This window comes from Lissotriton vulgaris, chromosome 6, assembly GCF_964263255.1.
Source record: "Lissotriton vulgaris chromosome 6, aLisVul1.2, whole genome shotgun sequence".
In the NCBI taxonomy this organism is placed as follows: Eukaryota; Metazoa; Chordata; class Amphibia; order Caudata; family Salamandridae; genus Lissotriton; species Lissotriton vulgaris.
This window is the reverse complement of record NC_141694.1, coordinates 802914832-802938613: the sequence shown is the minus strand read 5'-3', so window position 1 is coordinate 802938613 and position 23782 is coordinate 802914832. Positions and strand designations below refer to the sequence as shown.

Sequence of the window (23782 nt, the reverse complement as noted above, 5' to 3'; positions counted from 1 at the left end):
ATAACATATGCTCTGAAGTTCAGAGCGATAAAAGTACAGACACTGAACTGTCTCAGGGAAGGTGGGAGGAAGGGACTTTCTCCGACCAACTAGGTTTTGAACCAGCATTGGCAAAGCCAATAAGTCTGGCATTGACTATCAACCTTTTGACTTTGTCAGTGTTTGTTTTCTCGTGGTTTTCTGAAGTTTTTTGTAAACCTTGTTTGTTGGAGGAGCTGCTGGGCCTTAAACATAATAAAAGAAAATAATTTGCTGAAAGCGAAAATATTTTGTTGATCTCCAAAGGCATACATAGCCATAGTAGTCGCTGGCAGAAGGGATGTAGTTTTTATGCGGATATGCTCCCTGTAAAAGAGCAGAATGCCATCATCCACACAAAGTTAGCCAGTTGCTATAGTGGACTGATCGACTGCCCATGCTATAGTGGGCAGATAAAAATGTGTATGACAAAACAATGGCCTACTGAATGAAGAGGGCTGAAAGCTCATGTAAGTATGATATATATATATATTTTTTTTTTTACAGAAATTTGCTCTGAAAGGATGCTCATGACATATTCCACTACATTCATGATGCTCAAACTGAGCTTCCGCAGGAATGAAGCAGATTCACCTTCCCCTGGATAACTTTGAGAAAATGGTAACTTTTCAGCGCAATGGGGAAAGTGATCTCGGGCTCTGATCGACTATGGGCCCTGAGTAACTGGACCAAGTGCTACCACTTTAAGCACTTGATTCTCAGTGGTGGCAGGGGTTGAGCAGTCCAGTGCTATTAGAGGCAAAGGTAGATGTGAGGTATACACAGGTGCAAGTCTCTAAGTACAAACAGTTACTTTAATAAGGTGATTGCCCAGTCACACACTTGATGTATGTAAAAGTTGTATTTAATATAAGTACCCAAAGAATAGAGCCAACACATTAATCGGTCTTTTAATGTCTGTGCGCTAGGATAATTCTTGAAAGTATATGAGTTCTTCAATCAACATCAATAGTGCTACGTTCGTGCCAGTCCCTAACAATCCAGCTGGCCTCAAACAGTCTTGTCCTCCGAAAACCGAGAGTCACCCAAATTAAGCCAAAAGGGACTGGATAGTTAGACAAAGTTAAAACAAAAGGATCCCTCTTGTGCTGTATGCTATTCGGTCTCCTATGATCAAAGAGTGCATTGAACCAAAATTGTACCAAAAAGCTTACTGTTGCTTACCAAAAAGTTATATACATCTTAGTCTTGTAGACAAACAGAATGTTGTTTCCTCTGTGTATAGTCAAAAAGTACTTATTATAAAAATGTTTTACTACATCTCTAAATTACAAGAGGTAATTACATCAATTCCGAAGAGAACTATACAGTATCATAACTCACCCCAAATACACAAATACATTTCTAAAATCAATTCATATAACGCACATTAAAAATATATTTCCTTAACATATGGATCTATAACACATAAAACTCTTTATTGCAAAAGAACTAGTGTCGGCGCTGCGTGTCAGTGGAATATGTGATCAATTTTGGTTCAGTGCACTCTGTTTGATCATAGGAGGCTGAGTAGCATACAGCACAGGAGGGATCCTTTTGTTTTAACTTTCTCAAACAGTTTTGCCCAAACCAATGGCAGCTGGCAAGCGCAGAGGAGCAGGGCATGTCTCTGCGGTCTCCGGAGTCCCTTGCTGGTGGTCTTTTCCCGATGACATGTTGTGCCTTCTTCAGTCTCTGACTGGCCCACGTTGGTGTCTGACGTTCTGCTGACTTCCACATCTGTAAGTGTTCCCTCAGAGTAATATGGGTATGACTTTCCAGGGCAACGGCCCGGCTTCCACTGCAGCCCCCCTTCTGGTTCACTGAAGTCTCCAAGTAGCGCTTAACAAGGGCGCCAGACCTTACTTCATGGTGGCGGTTGCCAACTGGCTTGTGCAAGGGCTATGTCCTTTACTTGAAGGTGGCCCCTACTTGGCATATGCCTGATTCTGCACAAAGGCAAAGGCTCTTCCTTCATAATATCCTCCACCTGACATACAGGGGTTGCCGACTTCATCCGTGCAGCTATCCCAACCGGACAGGGCATCTCACACTGCACTCATTAGGATATACTCTGCACAATTCCTGCTTGGCTTTGTTCCCTCCAGGTGCTGTTCTCCTTCTTACAGGGTCCACTGGCCTTTTGCATGCAAACTAAAGGCTGATTCTCGAGGCTAATGACAAGTGCTCTTGACTTCCTTGGTGATGGCCACTCACCGAGCATGGCAACTAGTAGACCGTGGTCTCTAGTCATGGTTCCAGCAGCTAGAAGTCTTGGTGATGATCTCTCCTGTTGTAGAGTGGTGTTTGATTGACTTCTGGATCTCATGTTTCCACCATCATCCAACTCCAGACACAAATGTGATTTACTTACTAATTCTTTGAAATTGGGTTATGGGCGGTAGTACTGTGAGATCCTGTCTCCTCTGCACTCCCTTTTGTCAACAAGACGGTGTGCCACTGCAGAAGTGGCTTGAATTCTGATTGACCCCCCAATACAAGCCAACGGAGGATCACGCCTGGCGGCTAGCCTTAACTGAAATATGTCTCCCAATTAACAGGCTTAAGCATTCCCCGCTATCAAGATTCTCTGTTCTACAGTACCGGTCAATCAGTCCCACCCTCTCCCAGACAAACCCAAGCCACACTGACCAGTAACTCATTCTGGAATTATAGAGACCTTTTATGTGCACAGAGGATGCTCTACCCCCCTTCCTTTATTTGTGCTCCAAGTCGTCAGGAATGTCAGGTATGTACCCCTCCTGTCTGGCTGGTTGCAATTCTCACCTCTCCTAGCCTCTCGGGCCATGTTTTTTCAAAGCAGAACCCACATGCTTCCATGTTAAGTACCATACACAGGCACACACACATCCTAGCATGCATACGCTAGTATGACTCACTGTCTGGCGCTGCTCACAATCCATGCAGGTGTGTGGGCAGCACTGCAATCCTTGCAGATGTGTGGGCACCACTCCCTTGATACAGGTAAAAAAACGCCTGTTCACGCTACAAGACCTGGCCTGGCGGTTTGGGCTGGACAGTTCCCATGGGTAGGAGGGTCAAGACTGATTTCCATATGGCTGGGTTTAAAGTGTAATGGCTTGGGGAGCACAAAACGATGGATTTAGGCTCAGATCTCTGTACTGAGGTGAATGTTTGACATTGTTCAGCATTCTGCCCATTAATTGTTCTTTATGCGTTTGTCACCCAGAGTGAGAAGGGTATGCCCAGACGTGGACCCTGTGCTCTCCATGCCACTGGAGTCAAGCTAGCCTGGCTGAGGGGTGAAATGCCGAAACCAGTCCTAGGATTCTTTTTTCCGGTCTGGGGAGTACCTGGCCTGGCAGTTCGGGCTGGACTGTTCCCAGGGTCAAGACTGATATGGTTGGGTTTAAACTGTAATGGCATGGGGAGCAAATAACTATGGATTTAGGCCCAGATCTCTATACTCGGGTGAATGTTTGACATTGTTCAGCATTCTGTCCATCTGTTTTTTTTTTTTGCATAACTTGTAGTATGGCAGCCTGGAATGGCAGTTTTAAGCTACTAGTTCTACTTGCCATGTAAGCCAATAGCATGGCCCCAACTTTCCTTATTAATATATATGGCTCCCCTAAGGAAGACCTATCAAGCTGTAAGGCAGGGAGCTGGAACATGCATTCTAATATGTCCGTAAAACTTCCACATTTTTCATTCATGACCAAACCTTTGAGGCTAGTGGTACGAGAAGCAGTTGAATTCCTATTTTAGATACAGAAAGGCTTTATTGCTTTTCTGATTCTGGTGGCTTTTGCTGATCATTATTCTCTTTGAGAAACTATTTCAGTGCTTGTATGTCTAGGGCAGTAAAGCGCTCCCACCAGTGCAGGGTTTGGCTGGAATCCACCCAGGAGGCACAGATAAGCCAGTAGTTTATTCTGTTTGAAATTTCACAGGGAGCTCAATGCACACCACAATAGTGGCCCTGTGGTTTACTTCATACACTTGTTACGGTATAACTCGACGTGCATTTAATAAAGGTAGATGCTCAAGTTGGCTGAGGTATGGGAATGCCTCCAGTAAAAATGTAGCTTGGAGATGAGCAAAGCAATTGGAGCTATAGGGACATGAGTTGGGGCAAAAGGGCATGCGTTCTGGGCAAGGCTCTTTCCAGATGAAACAGGAGAGCCGAAGAGGAAGTTTACCCTCAACATTCCACTCTTCACTTAGATGCCTGGGCTAGATGCCCTGGGGGGGAGAGATTGAAAAGGCATTGAGTGTCATTCAAATTGATCATTTTGAGTGTGTAAGAAGGATTGCCTTGGTTGTATAACTTTTAGGCCTAGTGGGGGACACCAGTGTCACAGTGATGCAAACGAGGAAGCGAGATGGAAATGGGGGTTAAGTTACAGAAGAATGATCTGAACTGAGCCAAGAAAAACATAACCAAACTAAAATGTACAGCAGAGATATTTCATGTAGTGAGTTACTCTAGTCACTTGAAATGGAGTCCTTCCGAGCCACAAGCTGTGCCAGTTTTTATGCGGACCACCTAAACAATCAACATAAATATAATTCCTAATCGGAGTAAACCTCCAACAATAAAACCAACATCGGAGGCAACCATAGCACAAAATCTATAAGTAAGGTTACCGTTTGATTAATATACATACTATTGTGTATGTTCTGGGACCTTGTAGAGTGTATTTTCAGAGTTCTGTAATGGTCTTCAATTGCTGCACGCAAGGCAGATAAGTTACTCGAAGTACTGTATTTTCATTGTATTAAACTGAACGTTAACTGCCGCTACCATTTATTATAACTACTTGGGATTCTAGGTCAACTTTTGGGGAGTATTTTAAGCACATGAGTCAGTGATAAATCTGTAGCGTCCTCCCCAGCCCTGGAGCATGCAAAGAACTACATCACACATAGAGCTCTGCTTTGCACATCTTTATTCAGCTCCATGCAACCATTGCCTGAATGTACTGTGCCATGAACTTTATTGCCCACACCCAGATACCTCCCAATCAATCACATAATGCCTGTAAGTAGTCCACCGAAGACTACTGGAGTCCTCGTGCCTATAAACACTTGGTACAACACCGCCCCCTTTGCTAAATGAAAAGTACAGACAACAGTAGATCTCCTCAGTGAGTCCACGAGGTGCTCACACCAGTTTTCTAGATCAAGTTGTATGAGGTAGAGGAGGGGCGGTGGTAATATCGCGTGGGCTCCGAATTTGCCTGTTGGCCGCCCCTCCTGGTCTGCCAGGCTTACTGGGGGGCGCGGCCTCTTCGTGTCTCCGGCTTGGCTGGTGGTTGATGGTGCCTTCCGGCTTGATGGTGCCTATCTTCAGTCCGGACGGGGATTAGGCGCTTCATTTCCCGGCGGTTTTGATGTTGAAACCGGGTCGGTGGGGTGAGTACCGCGTAGCGGTCTTTTTGCTGCTGCATTCTGTTCCTGTGCTTCTGGTGGTGAGCGCTGGATTTTGGGAGCTGTTTCGCCATGCCTGTGCATGTCGTGCCAACAGCACAATAAGGCTCCCGCCGTGGATGTTTTTTCGATGTGCTGGTGCCTTGAGGCGCAAGGGGGACTCCTGGGGATGCAGGAGATTTGAAACCGGGGCCTCATACATGTTGTGCATGCACTCTGTCGCTGAGCTACATCCCCGCTTCTGTCCTCCGTGGCGCGTTGACTCCCACGGCTGCCTCCTGGTGCTCTGTTCTCATGGTTCGGGGAGGTGGTGTGGCGTTGCGGCCGTGGAGTCTGCCGCCGGATGCTGGGGCTTGCGGTTCGATCCCTGGCTCTGGTGGCGGGCCGGCCCAGTTCCATGTGTCTCTGGGCATTGGCTTACTTGATCTTCCTGTCGGCCCCCGCGCCGGGATACCTGTGGGTGGCTGTGCGCTTTGCAATTACTGGCTTTTCATTTCAACTGCCCTTCGCAGGCGGTCGACGTGTCGCCGGCGTTGGTTGTCTCCAGTGGCCGCCAGCGTCTCGAGTGTGGCTTGGGAATGTTTCTTTTTTTCAATTAGTCTTGATCAGGGTTTACATTTCTGCTTGTCCTGCTGCTGCCTCCGCTCCCCCGCTGCTCCTGGGGGTTGGTTGCCCTGGTCGGGTGTGCCTTCGGTTGGGTCTATACTTCCTGTGTGGACTCCATCCTGGTTCTCTATGGTGCTCTCTGCCCCGCCCCTGCCTTGGGTGGTTGCGTCTGTTCGTGTGGTGCCACCCTGCCCGTGTCTTGGCGGTGGCCGTCTGCCTCCGGGTGCTTCTTGTTCATGCTCGCTGGTGGTGGGGTATGGTGCTGCTGTCATGGGTTCCCTTACAGTCGAGCGCAGTGGTTTGGTGCTTGGCGCTGGTTCCTGGGCTCCTCTCCCTTGATCTCCGTGGCCTGTGGCCTTGCCTCCTGCTCACCCCTGCTCTCTTTTGTTCTATGGGGTGGGTCAGCCGGGGGTCTTCTGACTTTGGTCGCTTCTTCCTACCTAGGATTGGCATAGGTTCCTGTCGCCTCGGTGGTGGCTTGTCTTTTTTTGGCTGGCTCTGCTTGTGCTTGCTTCTTGGGTTCCCAGTGTTGTTGGTGTCTCCCTGCCTGCTTGCTTATGCCTTGTCCTCTGCTGCTCTTGTAGTCATTGCCTCTCGTTTCTTCAGCGGCGGCCTGTTGAGAGTGCGGCTTTGTTCCCTCCTGCTTTTAGCTCCTCTGCTGCTGCCTTCCCCCTGCTGGTGGTGGGTCTGTGTTTCTGCTGCTTGGGCCGCTGGTCGGGTGGGGGGGGCCCTGTTGCCTCCCCTGGGTTCCTGTTGGCCTGCCGTGGTTTTCTCCGCTTTTTTTGTTGCCCCTCTGCATCCCTGCTTCTCGGGGTATCGCGGGTGTGGGTGTCGTGGCTTTGGGTGTGCTGTGTGCACCGTTTTTTCTGGTGCCCTTCGCTCCGCTGTGGGCTGGCTGTTTTGGCCTCTGCTCCGCTTGGGTGACTTGGTTCTTCGCCTCCGCTTCCTGGCTTCTGCTTGGTTGGTTGGGCCTCAGTCGGGTTGGCCGTGTGGTCTCGGGCGCCGGACTCCTGGGAGCTTGCTTTTCGGCGGCATAGCTGAGCCTTCTGGTCTCCTCATCTTGGGGTTCCTGGTTCCTGGATTTGTTGGTCTCTGCCTGGTTCCTCCTGCTCCTTCCTGGGTTTCTCCCTCGCTCCGGCCTGGGGCTTCGGGTGTTTGTCCCGGGGCCTTTCTTTGTGCTTGGGTTGCTTCTGGGGTCTGGCTGCTTCTGCCCTGGCTCTTCCTGTGCTTGCCTTTGGCTTGCTTCTGGTGTTCCTGGCTGCCCCTCCTGGTTTTGTTTTGGTTCCTGCCTGTTTTTTACTGGCTGGGGGGCCTCCTGAGGGTGTCTGTTGGAGGTTTTTTTCTGGCTGGTGTGGTTGGGCGCCTGCTCTTCTTTAACCTGCCGTCCTGCCCTCGCCCCCCCAGCCCCTCGGTTTGTTTTTCGGTGGTGGTTTGCCTTTTGGTCCCTGGAGTTCGTGCTGCTGCTGTCTGGGCCTGGATGTCTTTTGCTGCTTCTTTGTCCTGGCGTGCCGCCTGTTTTTCCTATTCTGCAGTGCTCCAGGTTGGTGGCCTGTGGCAGTGTCCCCCTTTATGAGCCGGCTTTCGTCTGCTCTCTGTTTTTTCGTATGGTCAGGCCGGGTTGGTCCCTGCATGGCCTCCTGGGGCTGCCCGGTGCTGTTGGTTTCTTGTTCCGTCTAAACTACATACAATACGGGGGACCCAAGGGCAATTTTAATGACCAGCTCTGAATACACGCCCAACAGACATATATCACAGAAAAGTATCAGAGGGTCAAGAGTTCAACAGGAAACTATTCGGGACAGAGAGGGTGAAAGTGAAATTCTACCTCTGGCCATATGACTGAAAAGAAAGTGAAAAAGCCAGGTCAAGTTGGTGTCTGGTCTCTGGCACCCATCAGTCACCACTCGGAACCGCCCTTCATCATTTGGGGCTCCGAGGACCAACACTGTACATGATCTTGTTCTCTAGCAGAAAGAGAAAGGCCTTCCTGTTAGTCAGTGTATGTTGGTATTAGAGTGTTGGTGATGTAGCCAATGGGGTAAAAAACCGTGCAGTGCGAGGACCAAGGAAAAGAGTGAATACAATTGGTTTAGGGAGCAAAGAAAAACTTTTAATAGGGTTAAACTCCCAGCACCAATGTTAAAAATAGCCAAGACAGGGAAACTTTATAAACTGTCTAGTGGTGGAACGTGGTCGACATGTTTCAGCAAATAGGGCCAATAGCCTTGCTTTCTTCAGGACCTATGTATTACGCAACTGCAAACAGAAAAAAAACCCCAAAAAAGTGATAGAAGTGTCATAGATTAGGAGAAAAAGAGTACTGGAACTACATCAATGTGTAAATGTCACCTGGACATCCTAGGTGTGCTTGTTCCAAGTCTTCTCACACAGTCTGCAGTGGACTGAAAAAATAAAATAAAAGCATGGCGTAAGCATAACACTCACCAACTGTCCGAAAATTGCCTTATGTAACACCTGTTGTAGTTATCAACTTAGGTGAGATCCATATCAACAGACTATGGATAACCACACTGTTTATACTAGTGTAATAGCGTTTATTAGAAATTGAAAGCTTACAAGTTTCTCACACTACTTCTTACCTGGTTTTTGAGAAGTAGAGACCTCACCCCACCTGGCTGCGGCTCAGGATATTGGTGAAGCACCGCTCTGTAAGGGTGATCAAGGTGAGGCTGTCTGAACACAGAAGTACCATCAACTGTAGAAGGCAGGCCACCAAACTCACTACCCACTTCATCACTTTAAATCACTCACCTACATCTTTCATATGGACAGTTTTAGAAAAACCATTCATCCCTTCTCATGTCACTAATGTGAGTGAATTCCTTCACAAGAAAGAACAGAAATGGGTTTTAAAGCTTGGCACTGACCGTACAGGGTTAAATGATGACATACCCTGGTCATCTTTCTGAAATCATTATAATATTTGTCTGACCAAGATATTTGTGATCATTCCTTCACAAAAAACCATGCTTAATAGATATCCATATTTTTTAACTTATGGATATCTACTTGCAAAATGAAACCACTATAATATTTGCCTGACCAGGATATTTATGATCATTAAAACCATGCTTAACAGATATCCATATTCTTTATGGATATCTACTTGCAGAATGAAACCTGAGTCCACTGGAATAACTAAAACATTTCCTTTTTGCCAAAATGCCGAAATCGGCACTCTTTGCCAATGTTTTTTTTTTTTTTTTTAAATATATTTTTATTGCAGAATTATAAACCACAGGATACAATTAGTCAGCCAGTTCACTCGTGACATCCCCCCGTTCAGTAGTAAAACACAGATCGTACACAGCCATTCAGCCCGCATCCCGGGGCCGGGCGGCATAATACTCCCCTCAAGAGGAAAACATCACGGTGCACGTCCCATAGGGACCATGGTTGATATGTCGTTTTACGTATCTGCTTTTACCCCCCCACCCTCAACAGTGCTCCCGTCAGCCATCCCAGTGGTAATCAGTGGTACCGCCCCTGTCGGGACCCGCCCCAGGTGCTGTATGACTATTCTGCCTGGCCGCTCCCCCCAGCCATTCCACATTCCACGCAGTACCCCACCAACCCAATCATTCCAAGGTGCCCTGGCGGGCCACCATCCATGCGGCTTCCGACCCACCCCCCTGGCAACTGCTAAGGTGTATGCCTCGTCCCAACAAGTTGGATGGATCCATTACAGTGCGGGTTATGATACTGATTGTGTTCGCCCCGCGGTGTCCACCGGCTTAAGTCTCACCGTCCTCATCTTCCACCATAGAATCACGCAAGGCCTGCACCACTAACTCCCATGCACGTGCCGCGTCCAATGCCTTCTCATTCCCCATCTTGACGGCCTGCTTCATCCGGAGCACACTCTCGCAGTCAGACCACCGCAGCAATTCATTCTTCCATCTACGCAGTGAGGGTCCCCCCCCTGGACTTCCAATGCCACGATATTTCCCTTTGCGCCAATATCAGGCCCAGATCAATGAATTTGCTCGTCACCTTGGTGCGTTTGGTGTGCGGGAACCAGAGCAGCAGGCATGCCGCCATATCGAATTCCACCTCCCTATCAGTCACTTCGTTCAGGAGGTCCCCTACCTCCGCCCAATAGGCCTCTAAGTGCGAGCACCCCCAGAACAAATGGTCCATGTCCGCTCCCAGAGACGAACACCGTGGGCATCGGGCATCCGGTACCTGAAAGTACCGCTGTAATTTCTCAGGGGTTAAGTAGGCCCTATGAAGCACATAGAAATGTACTTGCTGAAAGCGCGCATTTCTCGTGCCCTTCCACGTGCGCCGTAGGATATGGCCCCACGCCGTGTCCGGTATGGGCCGGCCCACACTCTCCTCCCATTTAGACTTGAGCCCCTGGAGCGGTTCCAGTCCCTCGTTCAGCATCCTACCATGGAACAGCTTTGAACGTGCCTGCCGCCATTACCACGTACTGGCACGCCATAGTCGTTGTCGGTTCCATGAGTCCCCCTTTCCAGTGCTTCTGTATGGCAGCCACCACCGCCGCGTGCAGGAGGAACCCCCCGTCGGGCAGCCCAAACTGGTCCCGGAGCGCTTCGAACGGTGCCAAAGCCCCGTCTATATATAGGTCGCCTATTACCTGTAGTCCCGCCTCTTCCCAGTCCAGCAATGGGGACCAATCTCCCCCGTGCGGCAAGGCCGTCAGCATGCCGATCGGGATCTCCGGAGCATAAGGCCGCGAGGCCTTCGCTCTCCGTAGGCTTCTCTGCCAGCACAGCCGGAGTGTCCGTTCCTCCATAGTGAGGCCCCGTAACTCAAGCCTCTGTTGCATGATAATATAGGACAGTACGTGGCGTTGTATCCCCCGATCCCGGTCCACCTCTGGACCCCGAAACACCCTAGCCACGTTCTGCGTAAGGACCTGCAACTGCGCCGCTAGATAGTACAGCTCGAAATCGGGCACAGCCATGCCCCCTTCTATCTTGGGGCGAAGTAGCGTGCTCAGGGCCACTCTTCGGCGGCCTTGCCCCCATAGGAAGCCAATAATCATGGACCTCAGGTCTCTGAAGACCCCCTGAGGAATCCAGACAGGCAGCGTCCGGAAATAATAGAGGAAGCGGGGGAGCGCCACCATTTTTAGAAGTGCGATCCTACCCAGCACCGTCAGCGGGAGGGTCGACCAGAAGGACAAGCTGCCCCTCAGTGCCCGGACACATCGACCAATGTTGCCCTCCAATAGGTCCGCAGTCGCGTGGTAGATGCGGACTCCCAGATAGGTGAAACAAGATGGCTCCCAGACCACGCCTAAATCGCCGCCGGGGCCGGGCGATCCCGCTCTCAGTGGAAACACACAGGTCTTCGCCCAATTGACCTTAAGGCCCGATAGCCGACCAAACTCCGACAACAGGTCCATCGCCCCGTCCAGTGCCCGCGCCGTGTCAGCGAGGTACAGGAGCAGGTCATCCGCATATAGCGATATATAGTGCCACTGCCCGCCGCCGGCTATCCCCGCGTACCTGTCACCCGACCTCGCATGAACCGCCAAAGGTTCCATCGCCAGAGCAAACAATAGGGGGGATAGGGAACACCCCTGTCGCGTGCCCCTGCCCACCGGGTACGCCGCAGACACCAGACCGCCCAGACGCACCGTCGCCGAGGTATATAAGACCCTCGTCCACCTGCGGAACCCCTCGCCCATGCCAAACCTCTCCAACACTCCATCCAGGAAAGACCACTCCAAACTATCAAAGGCCTTCTCAATATCCACGGACAGGGCCGCCGGAGCTCCCTCCCCGTCCAAGATGGCGTCCATTATTCCCACCAGGCGGCGAATATTCAGCGCCGTGCTCCTCGTGGGTATAAACCCGGCCTGGTCTCTGTGTACCAAACCCGTCATGTGTGGGGCCAGCCTGGTGGCTAGAATTCGGCTCAGAATCTTGTAATCCACCGTCAACATGGATAGCGGGCGATAGGATCTTACATTCGTTGCATCCCGGCCAGGCTTTAGGAGCGGTACAATCAAGGCCTCTCGCATGGACCCAGGCAATTCCCCAGCCTCAAAAGCTTCCGTATACACCACCAGAAGCCTGGGAGCCAAGCTGTCCACATACTGTTGGTAAAATTCAATCGGCAGTCCGTCCCCCCCAGGCGTTTTGTTACGGGCCATATGTTTGATGGCCACCCGTATTTCTGCAAGCGTGATCGGGCCGCCCAGCTCCCTCGCGTCTTCCTCGTCCAGGACCGGAAGCTGCCTCTCCCCTAGGTAGTCCGCTATGTCCTGAACCCCCACCCCCAGCTGACTCTGGTACAATTCCTCATAGTACCCCTGAAAACATTCCAACACCGCTGCCTGGGAGTACACCATCTCCCCCCGCGCATTACTAATGCTGAGGACCGGGCAGCCCCTAAGTTCCGGGTTAGCTAGTCTGGCCAAGAGGGTGCCCACCTTGTCCCTTTCCGCATGCGCCCTGATGATATACTGCCTATAGTCGTAGCACCTTAAACGTTCTGTCTCGGTGGCAACCACTTCCTTCGCTTCCAATAACTGGGTCTGCAAATCCGGCCTAGCCGGCCTGCGGCGCTCCAGGTCCCTCAAAGTCTCTTCCGCTTTCATGAGTGCATTCAACACAGTCGTTCGAGCATTCGAAAACCTACCCAAACACACCCCTCTCACCACCACTTTCAGTGCATCCCATTCAGTGGACCTACTCGTGGCCGTGCCCTCATTCACTCCGAAATAGACATCAATGCCTTGCTGGACCGCATCGCTGAACACAGAATCCTCAAGCGTCTCCGGCCGAAGCCGCCATGTTGGTATCGCTGAGCGCTCCCGCTGCCACTGAAGATGTACCAATAGGGGGTTATGGTCAGAGATGGTCCTAGCCAGGTACTCCGTATGGGAGATCAACGGGGCTAGGGACCCACCGCAGAGCACCGAATCGATCCTGACATGCAGATCATGGAGAGCAGAATAAAAGGAGTAATCCCTGGCGTCCCTGTGCCGCTCCCGCCAGACATCCAGCAACCCCCATCTATCCTGCCAGTCCTTCCTGTGCGCGGCCAACCTGCGCACCGGGGAGTCCACCAGGGGGGGATGGGACCTATCCAGAGCCACATCCGTGATCGAGTTGAAGTCCCCCCCTAGCACTATCGGGCCCGCCAGGAAAGAGGCCAAGGACCCCGAGAGGCCATCAAAATACCGAGCTTGATCAGTGTTCGGTGCATACACACAACAGAGAGCCACATCCCTTCCATATAACCTCCCCTCCACCGCCACAAACCGGCCATTTGGATCCACCATTTGATTCAACACTTGAAAGGGTATCCCCGCCCTCACCCAGATCAACACCCCCCTGGCATACGCCGAGTAAGTGGTGCCAAACACCTGGCCCCGCCATCTTTTCTGGAAAGCAGTGCACTCTTTTTTAGTGAGATGAGTCTCTTGTAGCATAGCAATCTGTACCCCCCTACGCACTAGGTACGCATGAACTTTGTGGCGTTTTATCATAGTTCGCAGCCCCCGGACATTCCACGTCAGGCATTTCAAATTAGGTAATGTCCCCATTCCAACTTCGAGCAGTCCGAATAAAATAACTTAGGTTCACAGCCCCCCCAATGCAGTTGCCCCCCCCCCCCCCGAACACACCCAGAACAAAAAAACTCCCCAAACCCCACTCCCCAGGACAGAGCACACGAACCCAATGTCAGCCCCCATCCAAACCTTGATCCAACTTCCCACACTCCTACCCTGTGGTCTCCACCACAGTCGGCCTTAAGGGCCCAAGGGGGGTGAGTCACCGCCGACCCCAACTAGCGGAACCCGCGCCCCGCGTCTTCATCCCCTACTAAGCACTCAGCCCCTCCACCCGGCAACCCGCCCTCCATCAACAGGATGCCACCCTACCATGAAGTCTCAATCAAGTCCCAAGGCAGTCTCAGCCGCAAAATATGCCATCCGATGTCTGCGGGGTCACTATCGGCCCCTTCGAGCTTTCCGCCTCTGAGAGTTCTCCTCCCGTTCTGCTGCCTTCCCCGCCTGAGTCCGATTCTGCCAGTTCACCGGTCTGTTGCGACCCCGTAATGGCCGCCGTCACTGCGAGTGCATCCCTCTTCTCCGCCGCCATTTGAGCCTCCCGTTTCTCCCGTTGGCGCCTGTTGCGGGACCTGATGCGCTGCGATTGCCTCACCCGGGGCGGCTTAGGTTGATCTCGCCTACTTTTATGCGATCTGTCTGTCCCCGCTCTATACAGCTCTAGCCATTGCCAAACCTCATCCGGAGTCTGAAAAAAGTGCGTAGTGCCATCCATTATGATCCGCAGCTTGGCCGGGTAGAGCAAGGAGTACTGGATGCCTTCCTCCCTGAGCTCCTTCTTCACCGCTAGGAACGATGCCCTATTCTTCTGGACCGCTTGGGTGTAGTCCGGGAATATCGTGACCCTACTGTTCTCCACCTCATATGGGCCCGACATCCTGGCCCGCTGGATGAGGAGATCCCGGTCCTTGTAGTGGAGGAGCCGCACCACCATCGGTCGTGGGGGGCGGCCAAGCCCCGGCGGGCGAGCAGGTACCCGGTGAGCTCGCTCCAGAGTAAAGAAAGGAGTAAGCCCCTCCGGCGCTACCACAGTACGGAACCAGTTCTCCATATAGGCCACCGCATCCTCCCCTTCAATCCTTTCCGGCAGGCCTACGACCCGCACGTTGTTCCGTCTATTGCGGCCTTCGGCATCCTCCGCCCGTCGCTCCAGCGAGTCCAACCGGGCCAATATATCCGTGATCCTGTGTTCCGCGGTCACCACCGATGGCTTCAGGTCCAGCAACAGTTGGTCATGGTCCTTGACCCTGTCCGCCAGCTTCGCGTGGTCCGCTCGTAGCAGCCCCAGGCCCGTGGCCACTTGGGCAATGTCCTGGTGCAGCGCCTCCTTAGTCGAGGCGATCGCTTCGAGTATGGCATCCAAACGCCGGTTCAGCCGCTGTTCCTGGCCCAGCTCCGGGGAGGGAATCTCGCCCAGCCGGGTTAACGTCGCCGGGTCCCCCTCAGCACGCTCCTCGGCCATCGACCCTCCGATCGCCGCCATTTCAGGGTGCCGCGTCACAGGCCCAGGAGCCCGTTTGGCGTCCGCTCTCCTAGTTCAGTGCCAGCCCCCTGGCACCGGGCAGTGTTCAATGTCGCCACCGATGCCCCCGGGAGCAATAACCCGCTTGACAAACTCCGTTCAGCTGACCCCCTCGGTAGCCTGAGGGGGGAGGGATGGGTCCTGGGACGGCGGCCAGCGAGGGTCCCCAAGATCCGGACGAGGCAGGTCAGCGTCCCCTGGTCTCTGGACACAGCACCGCTGATCCCAGTGCTTCGAACAGCCGATTGCAGGATCTCTTGCCAGTCGGCGACAGCTCGGCTCAAAGCGAAAGCACGGGGCCGTCCAGCCTCCTCGCCGCCATTTTCTTCGCACCCTCGGCAACACCTCGGTCGTCTCTTCGGCTCGATCTCCACGGGGCCAGTAGTCCCCCAGCGACTCTCCGATCGTGCCCGGCTGTCCCCTCACACTTCAGAGGGCAGGAGCGTCGTCTCCGGGTCGCCCAGGGTACCAAAAAACAGGAGAATTAGCGGGATTCCGCGCGGAGCTGCGAGCTCACGCCGCCATCCCGATCGGCGTCCAAGCCACGCCCCCCTTTGCCAATGTTTGTTTACTTATAACATCAACTACTTCCTGAAGCGCGCCATTGGCTAATCCCACTGTTGGCCCAACCAATCAAAACAGCGTTAACACACTCTATGAGTGACGCGCATGTTTAGCGCGTCACGTGACTTTTTGAGCCCAATGAGCACGAGGATTATAAAACGAAAGGACAACAATCCGCCGGTACCTCCCCAGACGGCACAGATGCCGCGCTGAAGTACCGACGGTCAGGTGAGTGTCCTCATCACCTGAGGCCCCCGCTTTGAATACCCGCATCCTCGTAGAGCGTATTGGCCAGTCTCTCCTGCACTGGCATTTTGCTACGATGATTTGTATTTTAACACGAGTGCTTCTGTTAAAGTCTCGAACGCTCATCCAGGCATTGAAAGATCACGAGAGCATTATTTAGGCGCCTTGATACAAATATGCGCCCTTGCACTGTCAGTTTGCTGCCATCATTTAAACTAGAATACAAGTGCATTTGATGGCGGTTATCCAGGCTTTATAAAACTACGACATTTCTACTTAGGAGCTTAGCCCCTTCGATGCTCATGATGAGTTCAGCTCGTCATGAGACACAGTGGAGCTGTGCTTATGACGAGCTGAGCTCGTCATGAACAATGGGATTTCCAACAAGTCCAGCACCGGAGGAAAATTCTCTCTAGCAGCGATGGTGTTAAATAACAATACGCGCTCTTTACATCATAGCCAGTTGGTCCACACCGACAACAGCTGGTGTATGATTATGAACCCCGGATATGGAGTGGTCAGTACACTCTTAACTACACTGCTAGTCTACCGCTTTCACTTATATTAAAAATATGAGTGCCTCTTTAAGATTCTAGAGTGTCTGTCTAGGCATTGTGGGACTACGGGGTCATTACCTACATGCTGAGATACCATTGTGCGCTCTTCACTTCAGTATGTTAACAGCTTGGGCATTTTTGACAACAGCTGGTTTTTGGTTATTAATTCTTGATTTGGGGCAGTGAGAACATTCTAAAAACCGCCCCGCATGCTGTGCTAAATTTTACATCATACTTATTCAGTTAAGATAGACCTGTGTTCAGCACTTTTGTGGTGAGTGATTCAGTTATCTGGATTTATTCACCCTTACAGAGCGGTGCTTCACCAATATCCTGAGCCGCAGCCAGGTGGGGTGAGGTCTCTACTTCTCAAAAACCAGGTAAGAAGTAGTGTGAGAAACTTGTAAGGTTTCAATTTCTAATAAACGCTATTACACTAGTATAAACAGTGTGGTTATCCATAGTCTGTTGATATGGATCTCACCTAAGTTGATAACTACAACAGGTGTTACATAAGGCAATTTTCGGACAGTTGGTGAGTGTTATGCTTACGCCATGCTTTTATTTTATTTTTTCAGTCCACTGCAGACTGTGTGAGAAGACTTGGAACAAGCACACCTAGGATGTCCAGGTGACATTTACACATTGATGTAGTTCCAGTACTCTTTTTCTCCTAATCTATGACACTTCTATCACTTTTTTGGGTTTTTTTTTCTGTTTGCAGTAGCGTAATACATAGGTCCTGAAGAAAGCAAGGCTATTGGCCCTATTTGCTGAAACATGTCGACCACGTTCCACCACTAGACAGTTTATAAAGTTTCCCTGTCTTGGCTATTTTTAACATTGGTGCTGGGAGTTTAACCCTATTAAAAAATTTTCTTTGCTCCCTAAACCAATTTTATTCACTCTTTTCCTTGGTTTTCCCTCGCACTGCACGTTTTTTTACCCCATTGGCTACATCACCAACACTCTAATACCAACATACACTGACTAACAGGAAGGCCTTTCTCTTTCTGCTAGAGAACAAGATCATGTACAGTGTTGGTCCTCGGAGCCCCAAATGATGAAGGGCGGTTCCGAGTGGTGACTGATGGGTGCCAGAGACCAGACACCAACTTGACCTGGCTTTTTCACTTTCTTTTCAGTCATATGGCCAGAGGTAGCATTTCACTTTCACCCTCTCTGTCCCGAATAGTTGCCTGTTGAACTCTTGACCCTCTGATACTTTTCTGTGATATATTTCTTGTTCCGTCTGCACTCTGGTGTGTTTGCTCCCTGGGTTGTTCTGGTCTCGTCTGGTTCCTGTGCCTGGGTGACTGCTGGGGCCTTTCCACTCCTTGTCGGGCTCTGCTTCCTTGCCTGGGCTCTCTTTTGGGTCCTGGCGGGGTGCTCTGCTGTTGTGGCAGCTTCCTGGTGTGTCCTTCTGGGGTCCTGTGGCTCCTGGTCTGCGGGCTTCCTGCTGGTTCGGGCTGGCCTCGGGCAGGTCCTCCTGCGTGGTCGGGTTGCTTGGCTCTGGTCCTGGCTCCCTGGTTCCTTTGGCGTTTGTTGCCCTGGTTTTTGGCTGTTTGCTTGGCTCCTCTCCGGTGTTGCTGGGTTCGGGCCTTGTGATTGTGGTCTGGGTGCTGTGCACCCTGGGTCTTTATTTTTTCCGCTGCTCCTGCCCTTGCGGCTTGCTTGGCCTGGGTGTGGGGTACCTGGGTGGTCATCTGCTGTATGGGCACCTTCTTTTGTGTTGCCCTCTGTGCCTGGTTTTGGGGGCTGCTGGGGTTTCCCGGTTGCTCCTACCTTGTATTCCCTCCCTTTTGGGGTTTTCTGGGGGTTGTGGCCGGTGCCTCTGTGCCCGCCCTTGTTGGGCTTCTTTTTTGTTGGTTTCTGGTCTTGTTGGCCTCTCCTTGCTTGGTCAGCTTTCGGCTGGTTTCTGGGGGCGTCTCGGTTCGGTGGTCTTTAAGTTGGTCTCCTCTGCCAGTGCTGTTCTGGGTTTGGTGGCCTTCCTAGTTTGGTTGGTGGCCTCCTTTCCTGTGTTTTTTTTTTTTTTGGCCTTCTGGGGTTTGGGGGTTCTTCCTCTTCCCTGTCTGTCGGTTTGGTTCTGGTTCTCGCTCCTGTTCGGCTTCTAGTTTCTTGTTGCTTCCTGGGCCCCTGGCGGGTTTCCTCCTCTGGTCTCTTTTGGGCCGAGTCTTTTGGTTTGGTGTGGTGGGCCGGTTTCTGGCCTGTGCTTTCTCCTTCCTTTTTGGTCTGGGTGCTTGTGCCTGCGCTCTATTGCCCGTTTCTTTCTTTGGCATTCTTAGGGGATGTCTCGATTTCCTTGTAGGTCTGCCACCTGCTGTGTGTGTGCCTTCCTGCTGGTTCTGGGCTTGGCTGTGTTCGCTCCTGGTTTCTTCTGTTTTTGTCGATAAATCTCTGGGTTTTGGTCCTGGTGGTTTGTTGTGTTTTTGGATGAATGCCGGGGTATGCTTTGGTATTTCTCACTTTGTTATGAAGGTGTCGAGGACGTAGGGACCTGGGGGTAATGTCCTATTACTTACCAGTAATCTTCATTACTCCGGGTCCTGTAGTCCTCGACATCTTCATGACTTCCCTCCCGATCTGCCGGCCTTCTTTCATGGCTTTGTATTTCAGAGGGAATGCTGGGACCTGTACGCTTATGTACTTATGTACTCCCAGCGGGAGGGGGACGGTAGGTCCAGCATTCCTTCGTTCTTTTTTTCTGTCAGTGAGATGGATTATCTCACTTTGTTATGAAGGTGTCGAGGACTACGGGACCCGGAGTAATGAAGATTACTGGTAAGTAATAGGACATTCTTATTTGCTGCCTTCTCATTGGGCACTGCTGGCCATGCATGATTTATTTTTCTTGCAGTGGTGAAAAGACTCTACTCCACTCCACTTTACGCCACAACAGTACTCCACTCCACCACACTCCACTAACATTTAGATATGCTGAGGTACAGCATGGCAAAAAATTCATTGGCAAAGCCAAAAGCTCTGTCTTAGACGAGATGGATTGGCTTTGCCAATGCTTGTTTGCCAAAGTACCCAAACAAATAAGTTCTAAGAGAGTAGAACGCTTCCTCTGCTGTCTCTTGGAAGAAGTAAAATCAAAATAAAAAGTAGCTTGGGGAATGCAAGGGCAGTCAGCCGGCCCTGGCTATGAGCTGGAGGTTTTGATAGGAAAGTAAACATTTAACTTTTGTGAAACTTTTATATTTTAATTTATATCCAGTCAGATCTCTGTATAGCGAGTTTTTAATTTTCTTACGAAGAGGTGCAAACTTAGAGATTATTTGGTACACCTCTAGCTTTTGCTCTTTCTGTTTGTGTAGCAATTCTTAATTTGATCTTGTGAGCGCAAGTGATCGAATTAAGTTTCAGCCAACCAGTTCAAGGGCTAGATGTTTAAATCTGGCTAAGAGCATGCCATCTACCACACAGAAGCTTATGGTTCATTCCTTTAGTAAATACACTTACATCCAATGCAGCTTGGCTGGGCAGTGCCAACTGTGATCGCATTTAAGGGATGTTGTTGGCTTCGGTGTACCATCCACTCGAAGGCTTGCTACTATATACCGGTCGTCTTTTTCTGCCTTGCAGGAGGGTTGTTGTTATATCCTAAGATTTACATTCCTCTGTGAATCAGCCTAGGCCTTCCTAGCTGCTCAGCTAGTGTGAGAGATGGTGACGGAATGTTGGTGTGCCTGTGATGAATGGATTGCCTGGGTGACTGTGTGGTTGAGTGGGTGACAGTTGGAGATGGGCTGAGCAGCTAGGCAGGCTGCTCCTGGTGGGGCTGGCATAGGAGTTACTAGAGCTGGATTAAGAGCTGTACTTGGATGATCCCTGTTTGATGTTATAGACATGGATTAATAAAGAAGACTACATGAAACTTACATCCTGGCTACCAGTGGCTTAATGTACAAAGTACAACAGTTGTCTTGAACGCCACTTTTAGGGTTATAGTTAGCAGACTGTTTTGGGATCCACGCTTTGTAAATGACACCTTTGCCATTGCGGTGCTGGGTGTAAAAATTCAGCTCATTTGTGCATAAAAAGGAAGTGGTGTAGAGGAGGTTGAGTGGGAGGTGCGACCTAAGTAATGGTCAGGAAGGCACATGACCTCTTTTCTTAAAGTTATAGTACTTCCTAGTGAATTCGGGCTTCCCCATGCGTGTAGCTAAAAGTACAAAAGCATTGATAGTATTTTGAGGTTCCTGTTTATGTACGGTGCTGTTGTAGGTGGACTGTTCCAGTTCAGGATAAGTAGTGCTGTGTAAGGTTTTTGGACGTTCCCTAAAGCTTCACTTGGGTAGAGTTTGAATATGTGACCTAACAGAAGAACAATACTTTTTTTTTCATTTTGTTTAACAGGTTTTGGGCATGAAAATAATGTTTTAATCTGGTTGGATAATTAATGAGCTACTTGTTTACAGTTGTTTTTATTTTTATGTGAAGATTTAAATTATTACTTAATTTTCATCTAGGTGATATTGGAAATTATTATTATGGACAAGGGCACCCCATGAAACCTCACCGGATACGTATGACTCATAACTTGCTGCTGAATTATGGGTTGTACAGAAAAATGGAAATCTATGTAAGTGTGCTCTTGAGTTTTAATGTATTGCCATTCCTTTTATTCAAATGTAATTGAATGTGCACATTGCTAATTATGCCTTCTTGTTTATCATTTCTGTTTTGCAGCGACCTCATAAGGCTACTGCTGAAGAAATGACCAAATATCACAGTGATGAATATATCAAATTTCTACGATCAATTCGACCAGACAACATGTCTGAATATAGCAAGCAGATGCAGAGATGTAAGTCCTCTCAGTGATAAAACAGTAGATGAGAAGAATAGAACTCCATTGATACCACAGCTGTTTTTTGTTTGTTTTTTTACCCAAAAACTGTTTTAGGTGCTGGGAAACAACGTACGGTGGTATACTTTAGCTCTGTTCAGAGCAATGCAAATATTTGGTACTGCAGAAAATCTAGGAGAAAACCCACTAGTTTTATTGTGAGATCTGCTCTAAAGTAAATAATTGGGTGTTCAGCAACTTTATTTCACCCTTCCTTCATGCTGTATTTTTATTACAGCTTCTCCTTAGCTCCCTGAGGCAATTTATGTCATTCTTGTGCGGTGCAATGAGGGTTCTCCTATTCATAATGTCAAATTCTGTTCCTTGAATAGAGGTAAAAGGCAGCTATGCAAAAAAATCTTTCAATGTACTTTAAGCTGTTCATGCTATTGTAGACAATGGAGTCACCCACGGTAGGGTAGATCTTCTGCCATACCTCTGTACAAGGCATGTTTGGCTTATCTTTCATAATAAGACCACTCTTGTCATTTTTTAAGTAAGCATATCAATATTCAGTGTATTTGTGACTCCCGCTTTCTTGTCACATATATTTGTTTACAGAAGGCTGATTCTTATGATAAAAATCAAAACCTTATCAAATTGATAGCTATGAGATGTTTTCTTTTCAAGCATGCGAACATTTTAGATTGTTCACATAATTACAGTACTTTTTCAGGATTTGTTGGCGGGATTGCCATTATTCATCAATTAAAGATGCAATGCACTTTAGAGCTGGCAAATATAGATGATAGCGAAGCAGGCTTCTTTTCAATAATGGCAGCAACTAACTATATTATAAAGGGCTTTTTAATTTACAGATTACCAGGGCCCTCCACCCGATTTGTACCGAGCCTTATAGATCAGGAGATTTAACCTGCTCTGCGATATGACGAAATGGTTGTGCTGGGGGACCTGAACCTTCACTTTGATGAGCTAACTAATACCGGAGTGCAAGAGCTCTGTCCGGAACTGGCTGCCCTGCAACTGACACTACAATCTACGCTCCCGACTCACCAATTATGCCACGTTTTAGACCCGATTTTTGCCAATTGGGGGGCCCTAGGAATTGAACGCTGATTACAGTTCCCTGTACAGATCACTTTGTGGTTTACTTTAGCACCCTGGTACCTTATACCCTTATTCCTAAGACGTCAGGTGCTGGGAAACCACATAGGAAGTGGTCCAGGTTCTCAGCAGCAAGCTTTAATCAGGCCCTCCAGCTGGGTGGACCACTTGGTGGCAATTACATTGATTCGGCCTGCAGCACGCTAGATAAACTGATTGCGGAGGCATTCGACAGAATTGCCCTATGGTCCTAGAGTGCGCCGGGGAGACTATTAAAAAAGGCCCCTTGGTTTAATGACTAACTCAGGAAAGCTAAGTCCATTTTAGAAAGGACATGGAGGAAAGACTTCTCAGATTACAAGAAAACTGAATACAAAACCAGCCTTAAACACTATCACTCCCTCATAAGAACAACCCGGGCCGCCTACTATATTGATAGGATTGAGATAGCTGAGCATTCCTCCAAGGAACTCTTTATTTTCAAAGAGATCTCATCACTAGCAAGAACTACAGCTTCTAATATCAGTTCCGTGGACTCTTGCAACCTGGTGGGAGACTTCTTTCCGGAGAAAGTGGAAAGGATCTATTCTACCTTCCCAGATGAAGCACGTAATCGGTGCTCTGATAGCGATGGGACGTCTAACATAGCAGAGGCGGACTGCCTTTGTGCTTCGTTCTCCCCTCCTGTGACAACCTCAAAGACATAGCCTCAAGCATTATATCCGGTTCACCTAGGGACCCCACCACTCCTAAAGTGTTGAGAGCCTAGATATCCTAGCACCCTACATCAGCCACCTCCTTGGACTCTCTTTCGCTTCGGAAATGGTCTCAAAAAGGTGGAAAGAGGCGATTGTCCTCCCCATAAAAAAGAAGTAGAACGTAAGCTTGAGTCAATTGGAGAACCTGCGTCCGATCTCACTTCTTCCATATTTTGCCAAAATAGTCGAAAAAGTGGTCAATACTCAACTGGTGGCCATATTGATCAACACAACCTACTTCACCCTACACAATTAGGCTTTCGAGCGACCTACTTTACCGAATCAGCACTGCTCCTATCTACAGAAACCATCAGCAAACATGTAGATGAGGGCTAGACGGTCGCCCTGGTCTTCTTGGACCTTAGTGCTGCATTTGACACTGTAGCCCCCCCACTACTTCTACAGCTCCTAAGGAAAGGAGGGCTGGCGGAACGTGCCCTAGACTGGCTGGGGTCCTTCTTACAGGACCACAGCTTCTAGGTGTCTCAGCAACCTTACTATTAGTATTGCACTGGCCCAAGGGGTCCCTCAGGGCTCCATACTCCGCCCCACTCTCTTTAATCTCTATATCACCCCATTGGTAGAGATTATTGGGAAGTA

The 23782-nt window shown here is 49.8% G+C and overlaps 1 protein-coding gene across 1 annotated transcript in view; it reads left to right on the top strand.

Annotated features, from left to right (window-relative positions):
- LOC147708024 (histone deacetylase 2) overlaps positions 1–23782 on the top strand; it is a 166837-nt gene that overhangs the window by 43825 nt on the left and 99230 nt on the right. Inside the window, exons 2-3 of the mRNA XM_086926833.1 lie at positions 20980–21092; positions 21200–21317. Coding sequence (XP_086782959.1) covers positions 20980–21092; positions 21200–21317 — 231 coding nt within the window. The remainder of the gene's footprint in view (positions 1–20979; positions 21093–21199; positions 21318–23782) is intronic.